General features: G+C 36.0%; 1 protein-coding gene across 4 annotated transcripts in view; it reads right to left on the bottom strand.

Moving 5' to 3' along the window:
- Positions 1-27,125, bottom strand: part of DGKB (diacylglycerol kinase beta) — a 647,688-nt gene that overhangs the window by 574,156 nt on the left and 46,407 nt on the right. For 2 of the 4 annotated variants that reach the window (XM_019727049.3, XM_074340800.2), the window contains one exon: positions 12,288-12,547. In XM_019727049.3, coding sequence (XP_019582608.1) covers positions 12,288-12,357 — 70 coding nt within the window. In that variant the 5' untranslated portion in view covers positions 12,358-12,547. Of the gene's footprint in view, positions 1-12,287; positions 12,548-27,125 lie in introns of those variants that run through there. The other 2 variants (XM_074340802.2, XM_074340803.2) reach the window with 1 other exon arrangement.

Below are 27,125 nucleotides of genomic sequence, written 5' to 3'. Positions count from 1 at the left end.
TATTTGGAGACAATTCTCAGTGTTTCTGCAGATTTTACAAGCAGAGGGACAGACTACTTTTATTCTAGACTATCACTTCAAGGATGCTTTTGTAGTGAAAAACCTTAAGAGGCACAGATCATGACCCCTCTTGAGCAAAGGGCAGGTTTGTTCACTATCCATTGTAAAAGATTCAGGTTCCCTAAACTTGAGGTTCTTCTCCTATAACTCAATTCACTGCTTGTATAGAGGTCACCTGGATCTTTTCATGTTTCCCTATGGAAACTGAGTAAGGAAGGAAGGAACTGAGTAACTAAGTAAGGAAGCCAATGAAAACATGAGGAATGTGCTGTTTGCTATGACATGATTAATAAAGTCCTTGTTCTCTGGTGTAGAAGTTTCATGTCTTCTATCATCAGTCGTGGCAATGTTCTTCCATTTAAAATACATTTTTGGATATGAGAAAATATTTCTTGCACCTGAAGATGCCTTGAGAATGCTTGAAAGAGGCTGTAGGATTTGAAAATAAACTGTGACCTAAAAGGTTAAAGAGGAAAATTGGGCAACAAGATGCAGGAGGGTACTTCTCATGGTCCCACACAAGCAAATTGTAAAATTCAATAAGTAATGAAATTATAAATGAGTATTTAGGAGAAACAGAGATATTGAACCTCATAAAAGAAATACTGTAAAGCTAAATCTGAACATTCTACAGATAACAACAATGAAAGCAATAATTAACTTAGGTGTGATGGTTAGCAGCTTATAAAGGATTTCCACACGTTTTATTTTTATTTGAGTCTTAACAACAATCTTGTGAGATCGGCCTTACTATTGTGTTAAATGCACAGTCAGAAAATTAAAGTTCAGAAGGTTATATAACTTGCTAAAGGCCCAAACTAACATGAGAAGAAAATCAACAAGAGAGATTGACTTAAGACGACGGAATAAAACCAAAACAAAAATCAACATTTGACCATGAGTTCAAAATCTTTCATCACAACTAATTCCCTCTATTAAGAGTCCCCACTTGCCCCTTATAAACATGTCTTTCTCTCCTATATGGAAAAAACAAAATCCTTCTTTTTACCTTAGTCACTTTAGCTTTGATACTTTCTCTTTCTTTTTATGGCTAAGATTTTATAAAGAAGAGCTTATATATATTCTCTTTGCCTTTCTTCTTTTCCACTCAATTAATATCTTTAATGTTTCCTAAAGACTGTATGTTGAAAGGCAATTTTTTTAATAATGACATTTATAAATCCATCTTTTATGACTATTGCTGAATTCTTTAGGATGGTCCTCAATGTTTATACACATGCTCGTGGACACACATACATTCTCATACTCAAATGTGTACATACACCAAAACAGACTTCCAAGTTTTCCCTAATGACTCACATTCTTTTATGCCTCAGCACATGCTCTGATAACTGTTTGGAGTTTCTCTACTTTTCTTAACCTTTTCAATCCTTTCAAGTAAAATAAAAATCAATTCCCCTTGCAAGTCCTGGTCACATGATGAAAGAGTTCTCCAAGAGTTTTGCATAGGTCCCAGTTCAAAATGGTGGCATAGAAGGCTTCTGAACTCACTTCCTCCCATGGACATGCCAAATCTACAGCGTCATATAGAAAAATTCCCTCTGAAAAAAGTTTATAAACTAGCTGAACACATGAGAAGAATGAGAAGAAACCCACATCGAAACATATAGAAGAGTCTGAGACACAATCTTACCACAAAGTGAACTCCCACCATGGAGACACAGAAGTGGAAAGGAACTCATAGGTTCCAATTTCTTCCTGAGGAGTGAAAGGTTTGGACCCTACACCAAGTGCTCCAACTTTTAATATTTCTAGTTGAGAGACTGGCCCCCAAAACATCTAGTTTTGAAAGCCACTGGGGCTTGTGTCCAGGAGACCAACAGGCTACAGGGATGGGCAGTGTTCTTTAACAGACTTTGTGCAGACTCATCAGTGGCTAATCCACCAGGTCCTGAGCACAGAGGCAGCAGCAGGGTAAAGCACCCAGTCTTTCGCGGCAGCAGGCAGAGGGGCCTATTTGCAGCCTGAGGAGAAGTCTTACAATTTAACACACATCTAGAGACCAACTGCAGTACTCTCCAGAAATGGGAGGTGGGCAGATGCCATCTTTGTGCCCTCCCTCTGCCTCACTCCATGTTGCCCAAATCTACCACAAAAGAGCTTGTGCCCAGGTCTGGTGCCATGGCTTTTGCGGCTGTATCCATAAGACACACTCCTTGATCTCCTGGCACTAGTGGCCAGCAGGGCTTATGTTCATGGGTCCCACAGGTCTGTAACTAAAGAATATCGGTCCTTAACCACCTAAACCCCAGGACACAACATAGAGGCTACAGATTAAAAGGCCCAGTCTCTCAGAGAAAGATGCCTATTTGCCCATCACGTACCAACATTTACCTGAAAAGATGTACAACGTCACTAATCATTAGGGAAATGCAAATCAAAACCACAATGAGATAACATCTCATACCTGTTAGAATGACTACCATCAAAAAGACAAGAGGTAACAAGGGTTAGTGAGGATATGGAGGAAAGGAAACCCTTGTGTACTGTTGGTGGGAATATAAATTGGTTCAGCCACTATGGAAAACAGTATGAAGGTTCCTCAAAAAATTAAAAATAGAACTACCATATTATCCAACAATCCTCCTTCTGAATATACCCAAAGAGAACAAAAACGCTACCTTAAAATGTATCTCCACCCCACATTCATTGCTGCATTATTTACAATAGCCAAGGCATGGAAACAATCTAAATGTCCACATGTCCACAGGCAAATGAATACATAAAAGAATTAGATAGATAGATGATAGATAGATAGATAGATAGATAGATAGATAGATAGATAGATAGATAGATAGAATTTATATAAATTAGTACATTATTCAGTCATGCGAAAGGGCCTCCTGCCCATTTGTGACATGAATGGAACTTGAGGACATTATGCTAAGAAAATAAGTCAGAAAAGGGAAAGACAAATACTGTATGTATGATTCATTTATATGTAGAATCTTTACAAACAAACAAACAACAACACACACACACACACAAAAAAAATCTTACAGGTACAGAAAACAGACTGGTGGTTACACAAGGCTCAAGTCAGGAAAGGGGGGATGAAATGGTTGAAGGTGGTCAAAAGGTACAAACTTCCAGTTACAGATAAATAAGTCTGGGGATATAACGTATAGCATGGTGATTATAGTTAACAATACTGTTTTGTATATTTGAAAGTTGCTAAGAGAGTACATCTTAAAATTCACATCACAAGAAAAAAAAATATAGCTATGTATGTTAACTAAATTTATTTTGCTAATAATTTCGCAATACATATCAAATCATTATGTTGTACACCTAAAACTAATACATCATTATATGTCAATTGTACCATAATTTTTTAAGAAAAAGTACTGCATATATAACATTTAAAGAATGTATTTCATTGCTTTATCATCATTTGCCACCATAGTTGTCTCTTTGAATAAACCAAGCTCTTTGATTAAAAGCACCACAATATTCATTTCTGTATTACCTAGAACCAATCATAACGCCAAACAGTAAAAGACACTAAATATTGTTGGTGAAATTATGGCCAATGAGTAAAATTAAGTTCTTCTAGTCTGCATACTCATATTTTGTGTGTATATGTGGGGGCCACTTCCTGCTGTAATTGAGAGAGGGGGAGAGGCAACCATAGAAACTTCCAGTGAATAACAACCTTTAATCTATAACTGATTTAAGGATATAATTTAATGTAATAGTAAATGAATATACTAACAACTTTTGTTATAATTTGTCATACTAACATTAGTAATAAAAATAAGAGTTATTGTTTATAGATAGGGAGCATTATCCTCATTTTATAAATGAAGAAACAGAAGTTTAAAGAGATTGCAGTGACTTGCTTAATGTTCCAAAGTAAATCGCAGGTTATATTTTACTTTTGTGATACTGGCCATATTAGTAGTTTTCACCAAATATTTCAGTTCTCCCCTGATACTCAGCAGATGGAAGGAATGCATTTGCCTCCTCTCTTGAAGTTATATGTTGTCATGAGGATTACTTACGTCAATGAAATGTAAGCATATCATTACCAGGGAGAAGCCTTAAGAGCCAGCACCCAATTCACAAGCTTTCCATTTTTCACTACCACAGCATCTGCCAATTTTTACAGTTGAAGACTGCTCCATCTGACTGGGACTTGATCAAGGACAATGTGAAATGAAACCATTTACTGGCTATGATTTGGAAAAGTAATATGAGAAATAAATAAATGTTTATTTTGTTAAGTCATTGAGATTTTGTGAATTTCTCAATCATAGCCTTACTTAGCTCACCTTTACCAATATTTCACAGAAATCCTAACCATAAATTTTAACAAAACTGTTTCTTTTTTTTTTTTTTGGCAAGTTGACAAGAAATAGATGCTTAAAAATCATTGAAAAGTATGTCTTTTTAGGATACTAACATAATGCAAATTTAGACAATCATAGTTATTACTTTCTTTATTATTACAAGATTTAGACATTGAAAATTTAAGACATATGGACCTACAGAAGCCACCAATGGGAAATTCAGACTGAAGCAGTACAACAAATAGAAAACAGAGCCAGAGATGAGACAAAAGAGATTATTCAGCCAACATACATTCCAGAAATAAAATCTGGGTCAGAGCCAGGAACTGCTGTGTTAATCAATGTGAATCAGAAGAAACAGTGTCGGAAATGAGAGACAGATATTATCTAAAATAGACTCACAGATTCCAGTTTCAGACCAAGTGTCCATGCAAAGTAGTATAAGTGAGTAGGCCTAAATCAAAGGCAGAAACAAAAAGTTCTCATTTGATATTAAACTACCTTAGTCACCACCATAATGGTCCTCATCGTAGCAATAATACGCTTATATAGAGTTCTGAGCACTTCACATGCAATCATCATTGCATCTTAGGACAGAGGTGAGGAAACTGAGGGGTACATCACAGCACTAGAACTCAAACCCTGTTTTATCTGACCAAATAATGTGTCCCCAGCTGTACACCAAATTACTCTGTACCATATATTCTTTTGTCTTGTACAGAGAGAGCAATTATCAGTAAGTGGCTTGGTCTCCCAAAATAGAGCCAATGTATCATTGGCAAGGACCAAAAATAAAAGTTAATCCCAATAAAAAAAAAAAAAAAAAAAATTAGAAAGAGGGCTAGCATGTGATCTAAATTTGCTTAACAACCAAGTGAATATAGGCATATAGGAGGAGGTCAAGTCTCTCTCCCTCCACTCCCTTTATCCCATCTTGTAAGGGTCAAGTACAAAATATATCTAAAAGACAGAATTGGACCATCATTTGAGAGAGTGGAATTTCTCAGGAGAGTAAGGCTACTTAAAATGGAAAAGAACTTTACCATATTTTATTACAATTGCTTCATGATCTCCTTCTCATCGCTTTCACCTCCCATGTTTTTTATAAAGGAAGGTTGAGAGAGGTTCCAGGCATAGGAAGAATGAGTGTGGGTAGAATGAAGGAATATGTCTCTACTGTAGGCAGAGCATCACTGAAGTTAATACAAAATCAGGTCCAATCTACAAGGGTAAGAGACCAGAAACACAATTTGGGATCAAAATCATAGTTGGCAGCTTTGCTTCTTTGTTTTGCCCTGTATGCAAAAATCTTTTGTCGGAAAGTTGTGGCTGATGGCGGTAAGAGGACCTGAATCCCAGATTCCAGATTTCCCTATTTTGGAAGCATGATTAATAACATGTTTATTACCATATCAAACTATCAAACTGCATTAAGAGACATAAATGAATTATTACTGTTTTGATCTTTATCACTTATTGAGCCACAGCAATAGACCAGGTAATCTGCCTGAGAGAGGTCAATTGCCTTTTTCTAAGGCTTACCATGAGTACTAAATTAATTAATACTTGTATGCTGTTTAGAGTAGGGCACTAAAAATATATGATTTATTATGATGATAATTGTGTTGTTAAATACAACAACAATGTGAGGTGGGATTCTACTCTTCCCAGTGAGGAAGTTGAGGCACAGGTAGTTTATGTAACATTTTCAAGGTCACATCACTAATAATTAGAAAACAGGGCTGTGGTATAACACTGTCGAATATTAGTTTGCTTACAAAGCCTGCGCACTTTCCACTAAGCCACGCTGCCTGCTTCTCTCCGATGGAAGAAATTGTACAGCAGGTCCAAAATTAGGCACACTGGTCCTTACTGAAAAGAACAAGTTCATCATAATTTTGCAATGCTCTACAATGCCAGCTGCTATAAAAAGTATGAAATGTATGAAAGTTTGGAAGTGTTCCAGCCATAATAACACAGTATTTTCCAAAAAGCAATTTGCATGCTATAGAACACACTTTATATATAGCAAATAAAAAGCTAACCCTAAGTAACAATATGTGGGCACATCATGCATCACTTGGAAATAATGTGTAGAGTTTCATAGAAAACAGCGTTATCCATGAAAAGAATGGAGTTTCTTAACCCTTCACTGTGCCATGAAACCACAGCAGGAAGCACTGTCAAACTAATAATGTGAAAAGCTCAATTCTCTACACAGTAGGAGTGAGAGCTATCTTATAACTACAGTTTGGATGACTTTATATAAAGTGTGGAATAGAAAATTATACTCCTCCCCCACATGTCAATGGAAATCTTTCCCATGGAGTGACTCAGCCTGAAACCCTAAACTGGAGAATAGTCTCAGCATGCTGTAGGCAGCAACAGCTGGTTTCATATTAGATGCATTCAGCATTTGTGAGGACAACACAGAACCAAGGATGCCAATAGTACCAGAAGCTTCTATCTTGTTGAAAGAATCTAGTCTTGTAACAGAAAATAAGATATCAACTCAAGGCTCCAAAATGTGGCATTTTTCTACTAGATCAATGATCAAACAGCCAACATAAGCAACTTACTCCCTCTCTATTAAAATAATAATTATAAACAGTTATATCATTCAGAACTTGCAATGCACTGTTCTCATTACTTGACATATATTAACTCATTCAATTTTATACTTACAACACTTGACATATTTGTTTTCTCCATTTTATAAGCTCAAAAACTGGGACACACAGATGTTAAGTAACTTTGCCAAATTGGAAATCTAAAATATGTTAGGACCAGAGGATCTGATATGCCATAGTAGATAAATGCTGTCATCCTCCCATGACCACAATTAAATTATAGAAGAATAAATCTGGAGAACCATCTGAAGTCTAGCTGAACAGAAATCCTATATCTAAGGATATAAAGAAGAATCCACATGGAGACTGGTAGGAGGCGTGGAAATGCAAAATGGTCTGACCCCACAGCTGGTGTAGCAATTGAAAATTGGGAGGAATAGCTCAGCAGCAGAGGTATTCTCTTGGGAAGAGGAGCCCCACAACAGCTGGCTGTCAAAAACAGTAGAGATTCTGACTGGGTGAGACAGAGGACTGCAGAAAACCCAGACATACTATTAAAGGGCCCACAAACAGATTCACTCACTTGTGGGCTCCAGTCAAGAGACACTGACTCAAGAGGCACAAGGAGTGACTCAGTTGTGTGGCTTCAGGACAAGGACTGGTGAGATAGTCTCCATATTTCCTGTGTAGAATCCTCCTCCCACACAGCTGGCAAGCAGGGACCATCTTTCCTGTGTTGAGGACTCCCACACACAGCCAAATGTAAATCTGCATTGGCCTGGTGAAATCTGCTAGCTCGACCCAGGTGAAACCCTGGAACCCCACCCCACCCAACTCATGAAACATTGGAGCACTACTTTGGCCAGGAGCCAGCCCCACCCATGCTGCATTCTTTATTGGACAACTCTCAGGCAGTCTACAGGCCTTAAGTGGGTGGCATCTGGCCTTAGTGTTCTCTGAGACTTTTGCTGAGTAGCTCCAGGAAAAGCACTGTCATCAAACCAGAATGTACATTAAATTAACCTGGTGACCACCATTTGCCCCACCCTGGTGAGTCTCTGATACCCTGCCCCACACAACTCATGTACCACTCGAGGTTGGCAGGTGGTACAGAGCTATGGGGTGCCCTGGGCTTTTTGCAGAGCTACCCTAGGCACCAGTAATTAGGATTAGATGAGGTAATGAAGGTGGTGAATTGGATTAGTGCCCTTTTAGAGTCCATGGAGAGCTTGCAGCTCCTCTTTTTCTCTCCCCACCATGTAATGATACAGAATAAGTTGACAATTTGCAACCCAGAAGAAGGATCTTATCAGGTCCTAAACATGCTGGCACCCTGAATTTGGATTTCCAGACTCTGGAACTGTGTGAAATAAGTTTGGGTTGTTTATAAGTCACCCAGTCTATGGTACCTTGTTATGGCATCCCAAATGAAATAAGACAAGGTATATTGTGGCAATTGTGGAGAGAATCCAAAATCAGATAACTTTAGGAAATGATATTCTCTAGGTTCAACATTCAATGATTTCGTTTTGCTGGGGTGGGGGGTTCCATGAACTCCTTCCAGAGTTCCATAGCCCTGTCCCCTCCCCCAAAAGCACAGAAAACACTTATTTGATATATACTACATATAATATTAATAAGTTGCAAGTTTCAACTTAAATCAATAACTTGCTCTTTTAATTATTCATTTAATACACATAAACAATTTCTTATTGAAAAATACAAAACAACTAAAATCCAGAAATCTTACCCATATAAGACTTTTATAATAAGACTGTGGAGGAGTGTCACTTCATCCGTATTGCCCAGCAACACTAAAAGTCTGATCCTTAAATGCTGTGATGAACTGCTCACATCTATTAATAGCATGGAAAACGTACTACTTTTATAATGTTTAGGATGATGTGTTTCCAGCTATATTTTGACAATGGCAATTTATGACATGAGGATACATTCTAATCATGATACCTTTGGCTCCTTAATCATATAGGAACATCTCCGAGGATTAAATCAAGCACTTTTCCTGTTGTCTTTGTTATTTAAAAAAAGAGTAGCAAGTCTAATTTGAAATCAGCACTATTTTTTTTCCATTTACAGTTAATTGGTTAATTTGACTTCTCATAAAATCCATTTTAATAATGTTCTGAAAACCAGGCCACTTCTTCCTACCAATTTATTGAATGCTCGTTAATCTTTGTCTCAATGTTACAACTTTTACATTATGACGATTTTTATTACAACTCGTCAGGCATTTACACAAATTGAGTACTAAATCAAGCATTCTTGTGATATAATTTAATGCACCCCTATATTCCTTAGCCAATAAAATAAAGCAGCAGCCTACAATTATATTTAAAATTTTAGTATTAAATTCTGTTTCCCAATTCAAATGGACTTTGAATATCTGAGCAATGGTCATTATAAATGATATTTTAGCTATCATAGCAACAATTTACCTATTTTGTATTAATGCTTCCTGTAAGACACTTTTCCTGTAAGTACCCAAACACCGGAAAATATATTTTAATAAGCAAGCCAAATTCAAAATAACCTAAATCAAACTCATTATTTTCTTTGCTTGGGACATTATGTTACCAAAATGCCCCATCCTCCAAGTCAAATCTTTAGAGCTAAATTTTAGATATCTCTCTTTAACTATCTCTATCTCTAAATTCTCATACTTTATTATTCCCCAGCTCTCTTCTGTTAGTTTTAACCTGAATTTCCACTTAGTTTTAATCTGATTTTCCACTTTTCTGGTCAGCTTTCATCATCCACATTGTTTAGTCTATTCCAATAGCCCACAGGCCTGACAATAGTCTCTTTTCATTATCACATACTATTTTCATAGTTGTCCAATTAAACTTCTTGAAGCATAGCAGTCTGTGGTGTGGCTAAATATGGCTCATCTCTCCTCAAATATATGTTGAATTTCCCTTTTTATCTATAACATTTTCTTCACCATTTACCTTAAACCTATATTGCAAAATTCATCTCAAATTCTACTTTTCATAAAGGCTTCCCTTTTCCCATCTTCAACTGAATACTAAAGCAGTACAGAACCCCAAACTTTGCTTGTGGCACTTACACTATTCTGCCTTGAAAAAGAGTCATTTATCCATTTGTTTTTAGCCTCATTAAGCTGTAAATTCCTGTAAAGGGAGCTGTAAAGGGAGGCTGTAAAGGGAGGGTCCATACCTGTTCATATCTGCATTTCTTTCAGTGTTAAGATCCCTAAAGATGCTCAGAAATATTTACTTAATTTTTAGCTATAACACTTACAGCGTATAGAAATTGAAAACCATAAGTGAATTGTTTTTAGTCAATTTAGAAATTACTGAGTATAAGGTGGACAACAACTCAGCCATTCTGGGTTAAATTTTACTTATATGATAAATGGATGAATTGTACTTTCAGTGGTTCAAAAAAGTTTTTTAATATGAAGACCACATTTTTTTTTAAATTTTATCGGGGAAGGGGAACAGGACTTTATTGGGGAACAGTGTGCACTTCCAGGCCTTTTTTCCAAGTCAAGTTGTTGTCCTTTCAATCTTAGATGTGGAGGGTGCCGTTCAGCTTCAAGTTGTTGTCCTTTCAGTCTTAGTTGTGGAGGGCGCAGCTCAGCTCCAGGTCCAGTTGCCGTTTTCTAGTTGCAGGGGGCACAGCCCACCATCCCTTGTGGGAGTTGAACCAGCAACCTTGTGGTTGAGAGGACACATTCCAACCAACTGAGCCATCCGGGAGCTCAGCGGCAGCTCAGCTCAGCTCAAGGTGCCATGTTCAATTATAGTTGCAGGGGGCGCTGCCCACCATCCCTTGCAGGACTCGAGGAATTGAACTGGCAACCTTGTGGTTGAGAGCCTGTGCTCCAACCATCTGAGCCACCGGGCAGGCCCAAGGACCACATTTTGATGGGACAAAAAAATTTCTGACCCTTCCCCCATATGATGGTTGTATTTTTACTATTATTCACTAAGAAAATGCACTTGTTCTTGTGGATTTGTGACTTCCTTGTGAATACTCAGCAGCACTCTTACACTGTCACCCAGAATACTGCAGCCATCTAGTTAGGAAGGCTCTAAAAAACCTGTGAAGTTGGCCTTTTCAGATAATATGCCTTAAGAGTTTATTAATGTTCCTGACTTATAATATGTACCTTACAAATGTGTTATTATTCATCGGTATCATCACATCTATTTCTTATTATTCCAAATCCCTCTTCTGTTTAACCTTTCTCTCTGTCTCTCCTTCATATTATTCAATTTATTCCAGACACTTACCTCCTGTATGTCACACATCCTCTCTGCTTTAGCATCACCAGCTGCTTCGGTGCTTGCCTCTTTCACTATTATGTGCTATTGGTTCTTTGTCCACTTCTTGCATTTTATTCTCCCAGTACCATGTTATTCCCTCCACTCTCACCATTCTTACTACATTCTCTCTGGATTGTTTTTTCTCTACTCATCGTCTTCCAAACATTTCAGTGTCTCCTATGTATTAGTCGCTTCCTTTATTCTCTTCAATACTTTGACCCAATTACTGTTTATATATAGAAAATGCACATACATGTATATACACATGCATATATAGAGAGAAAGCTGAAACTCATTTTGTAAAACAGACACATTCCTGAAAATCTACGGTAATAAGAAATTTCTTGTAAACAAAACCTTATTGTGTACATACTGCAAAACAATATTTTAAAATACCTTACGATGAGGCAAATTACCATAGTCTATCTTTTGTCTAAATGCACAAACTGAGCAAGTTGGCCAAAGATCCTGGCAAACCTTTCCCCCCGCCATAACCGCTAATACCAACTCCACAATATGTCAATGACTCCCTACACCTAGTCCTTTTTGAAATGTTAGGCTGACAAAGAGAGGAAAAACCCTCACATTTCCCCTTCCTCCTGATCTCTATGAGTCAGGTCCTAATGATTCAAGTATGACACCATTTTTTTCTCCTCCTTTTACTTTCTTATTACTGTCGTTATGCTCCTGGTGCCCTCCTTCTGCTTGGTTACAATCTCAACAGTCTCCATTTTCGCAGACTGTCTTATCCTTTGCTTAACTTCTCTTACAGCTGGAGTGTTTCCAAGTTTAGTCTTGCATCTGACATCCTAGTTTCTTTCCTCCTAGATTTGATGTTTGATTCAAATTTATTATTATTTTTTTTTCTTATGGCAAAAGGGTAGTCTCCAGTCAACCTACTGGCTAATACAAAAGATACACCTAAATCTTTCGTGATGCTGAGCAGAATCTGTATTCTGTTTGTTTAAATCATTCATAACTTATGCAGCACAAGTGCCCCCAAAAATCATATTATTGATATGAATACTTACATTCAGCATATTTCTGAAGTTGGGAAAATTCTGAGGGGCTGAGATGGGCCCACTTTTCCTGATTCGTCATGGTGGTGGTGAGGACGTCTCTTACATACCAGATGAGGACTTCTTTATTCAGGTGTTTGACAGAATTCTATGCTTCAAACTTTCCACCGAGCATGTTTTATGATAAAATACCTCAAGCTTTAAAATATGAAATTTGTCAGCATGAATCCACTGTGAAAATGAGTTTGTTGTTTCAATACTGTAATAAAGCACTGCAAAAAGGGAAACAAAGATAAAAAAAAAAAAAAAATTAGTATTATTGCCAAAAGAAAAAAAAAATCAACAAGTTATAAAATGTTAAGTATTTTCAATTCTTAAATAATGGATTTTAAAGTTTGTCTACTTTGCATAATACTCACACTTTAATTACCCATTCAGTCTTTAATGGAATATTTACATACATTTCCCAATGTAAAAATCATAGAAATAAATATGATAAAGAATACAAGATGTGAAAAAAAAATAGTTAAAGTCTAGTTTCATACAAGTACTTTTTTTGTTCAACTTTATACACTCCATATTCCAAGAGTTGGTAAGGATATCATTTTCATTAATCTGAATTCATCAGTTCTTTAATATCTAAATAAACATAATGTAAAAATATCTAGACCCAAATTATTAAAGGAGGTTACATAAGCTCTATAGCTCCCTGCACATACAATCTGCTAATGTACCAAATTTACATCAATGGCTTGGAATGGTCCTTGGTAGCTGCACACATATTCACAATCATGCAAATCAATTTTGGGGAACATATAATTTTTTTCTCTAGCAATAACATAGAATACTTTTACAATTTTTAAAAATTCCAATAAAAGTTGCTAACTTAAAGCAATTCCAAATGTCTGACAGACTTGCATAATAATAGTAGATGATACTATTGTGAATCATGCTTAAAAATAAATCCCTAGGTTGTCATGGATCTACATTCAGTGCAACATCTATAAAGACAAACAAAGAAAAAGCCCATATGGTTTCAACTTTTAATCAGAGATGATAATCAATTGCTCAGTAATCCACCAGACCAGCAGTGTGATTGTTATAGCAAATAAAGCACTTAGGAACAATGAGATTTTATACAGTTGTATGTTTGGAAGAAAGGTTATACAGACATCATTACCTAAAGCCACAATAACTTTATTTGGCCTTAATGCCCAACCTTTCGTCAGCATCTCTTTACTGTTTTCAATTATCAAGCCCAGTACCTCATTGTCATATCCTCTCATCTTTGCCTAAAAAACAAACAACAACAAAACATCTATTCTTGTTAGTTTCTGCACTTAGTTCTACAAGGTGATGGTTTTCTATTTAATTGGAAAAAATGAAGATGCTGATGTGTTAACAGAGTCCAAATTGCTAGAACTCTTTGTCCTTCCAGGGGGTATTCTTATATCACAGCCACGATTTTGTGGAAGCAATGCAAACTAAAAAGAATAGGCATGTGTCATGAACATTCCTTGGGTTGTCTGCCTACTTTCTTCTTGCTGATTTTATCTTCCACATTGACTTCATCCTAATTTTTTCTTCTCTCCAGTTACATGCAGTTTCGGTGGAACTATAAAACAAGGTATCCTGTTCTCTCCTATCCAAATGGAGACAGATGATTCAGTCACATTTGGCACATTAGACTGTCTCATGGGGCTTTAAATGTTGAGTGGAGTGATTCAGGAACGGGTGAAAATAGTTGTGCCTAACTTATTACAGCAATAATTGGATACCTGTTCTTGTCTGAGACTGACTCTCCAGCTATCTTGTCATTTTTGGAAGCAAGTAATATTCTTTTAATAAATTATGAAATAGACCAGAAACAGTTTTTTTGTTTCTTACAACCCCAAAATCTTAACTGATGGTAATGACAGTTTATTAATTTAAAAAAAAAAATGTTTATTTGAGCTCCTCTGTATGCCAGAAAGCATTCTAGGCACTGAGGATGCAACAAAGACTAAAACACACAAAAGATGAAAATAATGCTAATTTCAACGATGTGTTAGCTGTATTAAGAGATCACAGTATGCATGGCACTCTCCTAGCAGTGTGTTAGCTCATTAAGTCTTCACAAAACAACTCTCTGAGGTACTCAGACTCCCATTTCAACAAATTAGAAAACTGACACTGGGTGACAGGAATCTGGTATATCTGACAGAAACTTCTAGAAGCCCACCCAACATCCATTCTCTCTTACTTCCTTGGTTACACAATCCTAATTTTATTGAATGAAAATATATCCATCAAAACAACTACATTCCTCTGGTTCTTTGCACGAAAAAATGGCGAGATGTTGGGTGAGGTATAGGGGAAGGTTCTATTTGAGGAAACTGGTGGTACGTGTTCTTTTAACTATTTTCCTTTTCCTACAAGTTCCTACCTGGAATGTTGATAGATTGGCTGCAAATTCAGCAGTTTCTTACACAATTGATATAACTTTCAAAATGTAAGCTATGTGCTAAGAATGGTAGAGTTACATAAAATAGACCAGGAGAAGGAAAATAGGTAACTGCAAAAATATTTGGCCAACCATCCATTTTTGTAAATCAAGTTTTATTGGAACACAAACACATCTATTAGAGAAACAAGCAAGAGGCCAATTTTTGAAGGATTTTAATGTGAAATCAGAAGGTTGAGGCATTATCCTAAAGGTAGTAAAGAACAATGAAAGGACTACAGAAAAAAGTCCAGATACCTGATCACTTTAGAACAAAAATGACATTTTGGAAAAATGTCTTCATTTACTTTCTCCCTTGTAGTGTTGTGGTAGTTCCTAATTGCCTCTCTTAGTGCTCTCCTTTCCTTAACATGGCCCAATTCCTTGATGTCCATCAACAGTCACAAACTATCAGTAAGTTGATTCTAGAGGGCTGTCTGACAAATTACCAACAATAAGTTAATTAACAAATTACAACAGTAATTAGTTAATTAATTATAGCTTTCCACATGTTTTGAAATTTATTAAAATTCCCCAGTTAATTAAGCATAAGAAACTCAAATTTAAAATGACTGGTTATCTGTCATCCTTCAGATATTTACATGAATGTTGTCTTCTTAGCAAGGTCTCACCTGGTCATTCACTTTAAAATTGCACACTCATACACACCATCTTTCTACCATGCTTTTATTTGTTTTGAATATAACATTGAATCAAATATTTTACTTATTTATATTATTTAATATCTGTCTCCTCACACTAGAATTAGGAACAACATGAGTAGTTTTGAGCCCTAATAGTATTCTACAAAAAGGACAAAGCAATTAAAAATATTTACTGGATTTGCCCTTGATAATCATCTGAATGTCTGCATTATATTCGGTGTCACCATTCTCGCATGTGCTATAGGACATAAGTCACATAAGATCAGGGATTTTTGTCTGTGGACTGCTATTTCCCAAGTGCTTAGAAGAGAGGTTGATATTCAGTAGATAGTCAATAAGTATTTGTAAAATAAATTCACTTATATGCTTTTTTCATAAAGAAAAACTTGGGCAGGAGAGTTCAAAGGAGGCCCTAAATTTGAGAAAGAGAAAAGGTGCATAAAGAAGACGCCAGGAACAGAAGTCACTATGGGTTCACTTCTAATAGGGGCCACACCCCTTTCCTTAAACTAATGGAACAGAAGAAGTTGTACTTAGAAATACAAAGCATTTACAGTTGTCTGCCAAAAAAGGATTTCACACAGTTTGTAAGTATTTTATTTTCGTTGTTGTTAAATATAACAAACTCCACATAAATGGGCATCATTCCCAAGGAATGCCTTAATCAAGATGTCAGTTATCCAATTTATAAAAATGATAATTATACATGAACATCAAGACTATCTTTTTTTAAAGACATTTTTCAATACCTAACAAAAATTTTTTCGTTTTCTATGCTCTAGCATGATCTTATCAACTTAGGTCTTCACTTTATGTACCAAGAACAGCTTCTCTGAATTGAGCTAATCCAATTTGCATTTTAACAAGCAATATTTAGAGAGTAATGGCAGCCCTGAAAGTAAATTCTCTTTGGTTCTTGATTTGGTTTATTTTAACATCAGTATGCTTAGAATAAAACCTGTCTTTTTCATCTTTCTGCTAATGATAAAAGCGTTTGGGTTCTCACAATTCTGGTGGTTCCAATTCTTATTATATGATGTAATTTGTAACCAAAAAAGAAAATATATGGGTGGTGTACAGATGGAGAAGGTTTCCTAGTCAAATCGTTTAAACTAGTTGAACTGACATATCAGAAGTCTATGTAATGAGAAATGTTGCATGTGTAATAAAAAATCATGAGGCACAGCTATTCTTTATGACTCAGAAAGACATGGACATGATGGCAGTACTTTCTTTTAGTCTCTGCCCCTTCATAACTGTGCAGAAAGAGTATGACAATATTTAGCTAGGGTTCCCTATGGTGCATTCACAGACTTCACATCCTCCCGCAAGGGGCTTTCTTTAGACACATGAATACCAGGAGGGATCCACTTTGCTGGCTGTTGGAAAGCAGTCTAATTCTGGCATTCTCATCTAGTCAATGAATGTGCTACTTTGTTTAGTTGGTGACAGGAAATAACTATGTTGAAGGAGTTGGAAGGCTCTTCAGCCTATTGCACCTTGGCTAAATCACATGCTCCATAATTAGGGAAGGAAACCAATCTCTTCATGAAGAACAGGCAATGTCTAGATAAATGGATCTGGTGGCTGAAAGCATTATTTGTTAGTCATATGAAGTGTAGATTTTAAAATAATTATTAAAAGTCAGCATCCAATCATTGAATAAAGTTAATATACATTAAGGCACATTGAAGACTACATGTATACAAATTTAAGGCATTTTTCAGGACTGAAAATATTTACTGGGTCACAAGGATCATGAACTCCAAATTATAAGGTAACCAATGGAAAAAATCACAGGAATGAAAAAGGATGGGAGACAAAATATCATAGACTTTCTGAAAGAAAAGTAGGATAAAATTAAATGGGCTATTGATGCTATCACTTGATTTATAATTATTTGTTTATTTATTCATGAACATAAGTCTAAACCGAGACCTGATGGCATGCTAGGCATTATACCAGTCACTGGATATATAGTCATAAGCAAAAAAGGTATTATATCTGAGCTCCTGGATTTTGTTTAAGCAGAAAGACCTACATTAAACAAACAGCTACATAAATAAATAACTGCAAACTATAAGTTATGGGAGGGAAAAAAAGGCAATGGGATTCTATTAGAAAGTGTAATAGGAGACTTGATTTATATTGAGAGATTCAGAGAGTAACCCATAAAATTGTATTTAAACTAAATGATGAAAGTTGAATAACAGTTGCATACCTGAGTGAGACGAAAAACATTCTGATCAGAAATCTGGAAGTAAAAGAGAGAAAAAAGTTCTAGAAATATTAGAAGATCTTTTAAAAAGACAAGTGTGACTGAAGCCTGGTGAGCAAGAAGGAAACTAGCACAAGATTAAACAGATATGAGCTACATCCTGAAGATTCTAAATAAATTATGAAACCATTAAAGTATTCTGAGCAGGAAATAAACACGATCCAAACTTATATTTTAGAGGTTCATCCTGATCAATGGATTGGAGGAGGACAAGAATAAAAGTGGGAAGATAGCCAAATAGGAAGCTATTCCAGTCCAGTACTGGAGGAAAGCTGGAAGGGGCTTTAACTAGGGAAATGGCAGTAAAGATGAAGGTGAAATGCCAAACTCAAGATATATTTTTGAAGCAGGATTTCATAATAAATAGGATACATTATGTACAGAATGAAGTGATCAAGAATGACTCCTTTAATTCTGGCTTGAGCACAGCATACAGAAAGGTGGAGTTTAGAGAAATCTAAATACTGGAATAGTACCAGGTTTGAGAAGAAGACAAAAATCAAGATTTTGTTTTGGGATGTATTAAATTTGAGAAAACATCTGAAATGAAAAGACTAGTAGACAGTGAGATAAGCCTAGGGCTAAAAACAAGAAATAGAAGTATGATGTTTTGGCCTGGTATAGATAGTATTTGAAGATATAGGAATGCAGAAGTTTGCCTGATGTGGCAGCCACGAAGCTGAGCCACTAAGGTCTGCCTTCAAGAAAGAACTCATATTCAGTTGCAAAGACTGCAGTTAGCTTACAGCCTCCCTCTTAGAGCTTTCAGAATCCAATCAGCTTTTTTTTTTTTTTTTAATTTGCTTTTTAAATTTATTGGGGTGACAATTGTTAGTAAAATTACATAGATTTCAGGTGTACAATTCTGTATTACATCATCTATAAATCCCATTGTGTGTTTACCACCCAGAGTCAGTTCTCCTTCCATCACCATATATTTGATCCCCCTTACCCTCATCTCCCACCCCCCACCCCCCACCCCCCTTCAGCTTTTGAACCAAGGTCACAGGCAGAGGTCAATGACTGAAGATGATGTATATGCTAAGGCTATGCCATTTTTATCCAATAGAGGGCTCCTTTCACGAACTGTATTTGCTCCAGAAATTCCCCCATGGGACTGAAACTTTATTAGATCTGCATTGTCATCTGAAGCTATTCATACCAACCCTGCACTCCCCACCTCCTTTCTTTTCTTGTGTATCAGATCTGCATTATTGTCTGAAGGCTCTCTCTGCCCAATCCTCCCTTTTATCTTTCACCTGAATAATTTCCTGATAAGCCTTTATATCCTTAACACCATCTTGGTGAAGGATCTCCTATGTCAGGATCCCAATAGCAAACAGATGATGCACTTAAAATGTAGGTCTTTAATAAAAGGAATATTTAGGAAGTGTGGACAGAGGTTAGGAAAACTAAAAGGCTGGTGCAGGATCCTGGTCTAGCAAAAATTGGGGATTTATTGATCCTAAGCCTGAAGAGCTGAAGAGACTAGGGATACTGTGGTTAACAGACCCCAGATTGGGGAAGGTGGTTTTATATATATATATATATATATATATATATATATATATATATATATATATATATATATATATATATAACAATTTGATAATTTGATAGGAGCCATGGTCTTAGGTAACAGGGCACATCCCTATTTGAATGACTTAGCTGGCCGGACATGGGGAAATAACTTCCCTGACCTCTGACCTTGTCCACCTCCAAATCTGCCATATCCTCCAGTGCCTCACTGATCAAACCCCATCATAAGTCAGAAGGCAAAGGCGACCCCTGCAGGGTATATAAAATAGCCTCAAGAAGCACACAAGAAAATGGGAAGAGGATAATGGGGGAGTCTGAAAGGACAAATATGAAATATCAAGTACATTTGGGGAGTGTGGTATGAGAAAGAGGACCTGTAAGAGTGAAAGTCGGGAAATTAATGACTTAGATTAACTCAGTCATCTCATAGCTTGCTATTCAGCTGTTTTCTCTTTGTTTTTCCCTTTCAGTGCTTGATTTAATGACTGCTTGATTTCCTTCCTTAAGACTATACATACCTTATTGATCTAACTAATCAGCAGAGCATTAACCTGGAAAGAACAATTTCTTAATTCTCAGGTTCCTGTACACCAGGTTCCATGGCTAAAACTCCTCTGCAGCTTTTGCTGATGACGTATGACACAGTCCAGCCACAACTGCTGAGTTCCAGATAACATTATGAAGCTGACCAGGCCACCAAGAGGCGATTGCGCAGACCAGGCCTTGGGAGGCAATTTCTCAACTGGCAGCCCTGAAAATTACATGACCAATTCCTACTTTTCTTTGTTCTTTCCCCCACCTACCTGTCTGACTATAAAACCTCTTGATTATTCTCAGTTTGGGGAAGGTGGTTTTTTCCTAGACATTGGTCTGCCATCTTCCCTCAGTGCTGGCATCTAGAATAAAGTATGTTCTACACCTCACCAACCCTTGTTACTCCTGTTCTGCAGCCCCGGGCAACAAGCAACACCAGAACTGAGTCCAGTAATAGGCCCAGGATAAAGGTCCAAGGAGTTGCCATATTTAGAGAGTAGAAGTGTGTAATCATACAAAAACTTCACTTCTTTAAAATGACGTTTTATATTTTCTTTCTCCTTGATTTAAATTGGCCTTCTGTAATTTAATAGCACCATGACTCACTTGCTTCTTTTCTTTCCTTATCCTGCTACATTTGCACATACCATGATTCCCTGAAAATAAGACTGGGTCTTATATTAAAGTTTGCTCCAAAAGATGCATTAAGGCTTATATTCAGGGGGTATGATTTTGAAAAATCATGTTAGGGCTTATGTTCCGATTAGGTCTTATTTTTGGGAAAACGTGGTACTGCACAACCACTCCCTTAATCATTAAGCGTTTAGGTCAGAATCAAACAGTCTTAGGAACAAAGCCTCAGATATGTTGACCACAGAAACAGAGTTTCTATCAAACTAAAAATAACATCTGGACCTCAGTTGTGTTTCAGCTCCACACCCATGAAGGTGGACCCAGCCTATTGGCCACATCCCCTCCAGACCAGATAGAAGGATGCATGCCTGACATCAGGACTTGATGCAATGATCAACTGCCTCCTACCGTTGCCCTGATCAATCAGTAGAGTCTATGACTCCAACTCTTTAGCGACCATGACTAATGATCTTTTCCCTATGTAACCTATTCCCTAGAGACCATTGGAGAACCAGGTCTTTGAGGCTTAGCATCATTTCCCTAAATAAACCTTTACTTTTTTTGCTGTAAACCCCTGGTCCTATCTCTTTCAGCTTTGATGTGCACAGACAAATGAACCACCTTTTATTTCAGTAACAAGTATAAAAAGATTCCCCACCACACTCTCCACCCAAAACAAAATAAAACGCAAAACCTAGATGAATAGTGTGCCAAACAGACAACAGAAGAGGAAGAAAAGAGTCCTTCAAGGAGAGAATAGAAGCACTTTTCAAAGGTTGCCAGGTAGTTAAATAAGATTAGGATGGAAACATCCAAAGGCAACATGCTGATCACCAGTGACCTTATTGTAATAATTTCTCTGAGGTTGAGCAAGTCAAACTGGAATAGGTTGCATAACAGAACTGAGTTTGAGAAGACTGTGAATGTCATTAACTCTTTGAGAAGTGTGATTTTAAGGAGGAGTGGAGAGCTAAAAGTAGCTACTGAGAAAGGAATGTAGAATCAAGGAATTGTTTGTAGGAATCACTGGAACACATTTTACAATTGAAGAGAACAGTTTATAGTGAAAATTGTTCAAGCTTCTGAAGAGAAAGAAACAGATTAGTGTTTCTAAATCCCTTAAAGGGACGTTAAAGGTTCTAAAAAGTCCTTAAAAGTAGGAAGAGATAAGTTCCAGAAAACATGTGAGGGCCAAAATTAATCTTAACAATGAGTACAGATGCAAGTAGTTTTGTAGGTTTGGTGTTTAGAGAATGGAAAATTTCTGGTTGATGACTTTTGTTTTCTCAATGACATGGAAATCTCACTTATTACCTGAGAGTTTAGTTAGGCAATGATGGGGGAGGAAGAAAGTAGCAGTGGGGAAACAGGAAATAATTCTGCACAAAAGTGATAAAGTGAGCTCACTGAAAGCATGTAGTAAGAACAACAGAGAGTAAAAAGCCAATGGTATATTGCTACTTACTGTCTTAGACCTGCAACAGCCTAATTTTAAATTATTGACTTACAGACTAAGAAATCAAAAGGATAATTAGTCATATTCTTAATCTACCACTTTTGAATCAGGTTGATCTATATTCTCATTCAAGTTCTTATCTGTCTGTCTTCCCTATGTAAAGTGAATCACTTAACCTATCAGTTTCAATTCCTTTCTCATAAAAACTGGATAATACCATCCACCTCCCAGAGGTATTAGCATTTATGAAATAACACGTGCATAATACATAACAGATAAAAGATTCTCAATAAAGGTTATTTTCTCCTTGCTTTTGTAAATAAGGATTTAAAACATATTTGCAATATTAAACATGAATATATATAGGCTACACATAGGGGAAATAAATTGGAAGTCTACAAACCTTTCAGATTTATGTGGGTGGCTTAATATAAGATTCATAATTGTGTTATTTTGGAACTCCACTGATACATAAAAAATCTAAATGCAAAAATTCAAGGGAAATATTTGGTAATGCAAAACAGGGAACTATATCAAGTTTTATATTTTCTTCACTTTGTAGTCATGGTTTTGAACTCGATTTATTTTATCCTTCTTAAGAAAATTAAGTGAATTTTCAATTCTCTTTATGTCCACACATGATTTTAAGGAGAATGACTCTTAAAATAAAGAATTGAGGGTTGGGTGACAATGGTGACCATGTACGGGGTAGAACATTCATCAACATAAAATACTAAATGCAAAGTTCTCTGGTAGCTTCCACTTTTCAGTGATATTTCTCATCCCACATGCCCTTCTAGAAATCTGCTATACCCCTTCAACAGGTGAAGTCTATGTCTCCTCCCCTTGCATGTGTGAGAACCATTGTGAAGTACGGTTGTGACTACCTTAACAAAGAGATTACACCAGAAGTGATACTATATAACTTATATGATTAGATCATAACAATATCACACTTCAGTCTTGCTTTCTGTCTTGGAACATTTGCTCTTGGAATCTAATTAACATATTCTAAGAAAGCCCAAACTAGACTATCTAAAGAGAACAGTTGTAGACAACACACATAGGTGCAACAGCCAACAACCCAGCTGAAGTCCTAGTCAACAGCCAGCATCTACACCCAAATATGTGAGTAAAACAACACAGCAAGAGCAGTCCTAAGTAGCAGTGCAGGCCTACCTCAAGAAACAGAAAAATCTCAAATAAACAGTCTAACTATACACCTACAGGAACTTGAAAAAGAATAGCAAACAAATCCCAAAGTGGGTACAAGGCAGGAAATAATAAAAATCAGAGTGGAAACAAATAAAATAGAGGCTAACAAAACCCACAAAGGGTCAATGAAACCAAGAGCTGGTTTTTTTAAAAGATAAACAAAATTGATGAAACTTTAACCATACTTATCAAGAAAGAGAGAGAAAGAGAGAGAGAGAGAACCCAAATAAATCAAATCAGAAGAGTAAAGGGAAAAGTAACAATAGACACCACAGGAATATAAAAAAATAAAATAGTATGAGCAACTGTACACCAACAAATTGGTCAATCTAGAAGAAATGGATAAATTACTAGAAGCATACAGTCTTCCAAGGCTGAATTAAGTAGAAACAGAAAATCTGAACAGCTTGAACAAACAAAATCAAATCAGTAATCAACAAGCTTCCAACAAGCAGAAGTCCTGGACCAGATGGCTTCAAAGGTGAATTTTAACTAACATTCAAAAAGGAATTAACACCGATTCTTCTCAAACTATTCCAAAAAAAATTCAAGAGGAGGGGAGACTCCCAACTTCATTTTACAAAGCCACCATTACCCTGATTCCAAAACCAAAGACATTCCAAATAAACAAACAAATGAACGAACAAACAAACAAACTATAGGCCAATATTCCTAATGAACATAGATGTAAAAGGCAAATGTTAGCAAACTGAATTCAGAAATACATTAAGAAGATCATACACCACGACCAAGTGGTCTTCATTCTTGGTATGCAAGAATGGTTCAATATCCGTCAATCAATACGTTATGTGATACACCACATAAACAAAATGAAAAATAAAACTTATATGCTCATATCAGTAGATGCAGAAAAACTGTTTAACAAAATCCAGCACTGATTTATGATAAAAAAAAAAAAAAAAACTCAGAAAAGTGGGAAAGGAGGGAATATAGCTTAACATAATAAAGGTTATACATGACACACCCATAGGTAATATCATACTCAATAGAAAAAGCTTTTTAAAACCATTCTCCTTAAGATCAAGAATAAGACAAGGATATCCACTTTCACCACTTTTATTCAACATAGCACTGGAAGTCCTAGCCATAGCAATTAGACATGTAATAAATAAATGAATAAATAAATAAATAGCATCCAAATGGGAAAGAAGTAGTAAAATTGTCATTATTTCACATGATATGATACTATATAGAGAGACGTGACATATACAAAGAAACCGAAGGATTCCACCAAAAAATACTGTTAGGGCTGATAAATGAGGTTAGTAAAGTATCATGATACAAAATTAATACTCAGAAATTGGTTACATTTTTATACCCCAATAATGAACATTCAGAAAACGAAATATAGAAAACAATCCCATTTACAATTGCATCGATAAAATAAAATAATTTGGAATAAATTTAACCAAGGAAGTAAAAGACTTGCATTAAGAAAATTATAAGACATTGAAGAGAGAAATTAAAGAAGATACAAATAAATCAAAACATGCCATGCTCATGGATAGGAAGAATTAATATAAAATGCCCATACTACCCAAAGCAATATAAAGATTCAATGCAATCCCTATCAAGACACCAATGGCACTTTCTACAGAACTAGAACAATCCAAAAATTTATATGGAACCAAAAAAGACCCTGATAGAAATGACAATCCTGAGAATGAAGAACAAAGCTCGTGGTATCACACTACCTGATATCAAATTATACTACAAGGACATAATAATCAAAACAGCATGGTGTTAGTATACAAACAGACACATGGGGGCAGCCAGTTAGCTCAGTTGGTTACAGCACAATGTTGTGGGTTACAGCATTGTTGGTTACAACACCAGGGTTGCCAGTTTGATCCCCACATGGACCACTGTGAGCTGTATCATCCACAACTATATTGAAACAACTAATTGACTTAGAGCTGATGGGTCCTGGAAAAACACACTTAATATAAATAAAAGTTTAAAAAAAATTAAAAAAACAAAAAACAGACACATAGATCAATGAAACAGAATAGAAAGCCGTGAAATAAATACATGCCTATATGGTCATTCAACCTATGACAAAAAAAAAGCAATAATTTATATTTGGGCAAAGACAGTCAGTTCAATAAATGGTGCTGGAAAAACTAGACAGATACATGCAAAAAAAAAAAAAAAAATTACACTGGGACCACCTTCTTAGGCCATATACAAGAATAAACTCAAAATGAATTAAAGACTTAAATGTAAGACCCGAAACCACAAAACTCCTAGAAGAAAATATACACAGTAAACTCTCAGACATCAACTTTAGTAATGTTTTTACTAATATATCCCCTCAGTAAAGGGAAACAAAAGAAAAAATAAACAAATGGGACTAATTGAAACTAAAGTTATTACACAACAAAGGAAACTACCAATAAAATGAAAAGACCTCCTGAATAAAAATATTTGCCAATGATACAGCTGATAAGGGGTTAATATCCAAAATTTATAAAAATCTCATACAACTCAACACACACACACACACATACACACACGCACACAACATCAATTTAAAAACGGACAGAGGATCTAAATAGACATTGCTCCAAGGAGGACACAGATGGCCAAAAGACATATAAAAAAGATGCTCAACAACACTAATCACTAGAGAAATGCAAAGGAAAACCACAATGAGATACAACTTCACTTCAGTCAGAATGGCTATCATCAAGATATCAACAAAAAAACAAGTGTTGGTGAGGATGTGAAGAAAAGGGAACCCTTGTGCACTGTTAGTGGGACTGCAAATTGGTGCAGCCACTACGGAAAACAATATAGTGGTTCCTCAAAAATTTAAAAGTAGAACTACCTTGTGACCCAGCAATTCCACTTCTGGGTATTTTTCCAAATAAACCCAAAATACTAATTTTAATATATATATATATACTGCAGTGCTATTCACAGTAGTCAAGATATTGAAGCAACCAAAATGCCCATCAATAGATGACTGGATAAAGAACTTGTGATACATTTTTATAATGCAGTATTACTCTACCATAAATAAGAATGAAATCTTAACCATTTGCAACAATGTGGATGGACCTAGCAGATATTACCCTAAGTGAAATAGACTGAGAAAGACAAATACCATATGGTCTTGCTTATATGTGGAATCTAAAGATCAGAATAAGTAGACAAACAAAACAGACATAGACTCACAGATACAGAGAACAAACTGATGGTTGCAGATTAGAGAGGGGTTGGGGGGATGAGTGAGAAAGGTGAAGGGATTAGGAAGCACAAATTTGTCATCACAAAATGGTCACAGAAATGTGAAATACAGTTTCAGGATACAGTCAATAATGTTGTAAAAATTATGTATGGTGTCAGATGGATACTAGACTTATCGGGGGGATCACTTCTTAAATTATATAAATGCCTAACCACTGTGCTGTACACCTGAAATCAACATAAAATAACACAGAATGACAACTACAATTAAAATTATAGAAGATAGATAGATAGATAGATAGATAGATAGATAGATAGATAGATAGATAGATAGATAGATATTCACGGGATGTAAAGTATAGCATAAGGAATACAGTCAATGGTTTTGTAATAGCTATGTATGGCACCAGATGGGTAGTAGACTTGTTGGGGGGTTCACCACTTTGTGAGGTTGTAAATGTCTAATCATTATGTTGTTATGTACACCTGAAACTAATAATAAAAAAATAAGAAAAAGAATAAACATTAACCCGTTCCTTCCAGGATGGACTACTGATTAAGGAAGAAGCCATTGAATGCATTTTTCCAATCTATCTGACCTGGGATTTTTCAACAGAAAGAGATTATTTCCTAGGATGCTGATTATTTTAAGTTGACAAATTTCTCTCTACTCTTTTTCACGGCCACTTTAAGAAAGCAGAAATTCACTAAAAATAATTCTCCAACCATTAATTCCTTTCCAGAAGAGTCCCTGATAAAATACATGCAGACTTTATATTGAATTAAGAATGCCTGTGCTTATAATTTTCTTCTATTAATTAAAAAATAATTAATT

Source organism: Rhinolophus sinicus, chromosome 4, assembly GCF_057876585.1.
Source record: "Rhinolophus sinicus isolate RSI-liver-muscle chromosome 4, RSI-T2T, whole genome shotgun sequence".
In the NCBI taxonomy this organism is placed as follows: domain Eukaryota; kingdom Metazoa; phylum Chordata; class Mammalia; order Chiroptera; family Rhinolophidae; genus Rhinolophus; species Rhinolophus sinicus.
The sequence above is the reverse complement of the archived record's forward strand: the minus strand, read 5'-3'. Positions and strand labels throughout refer to the sequence as shown.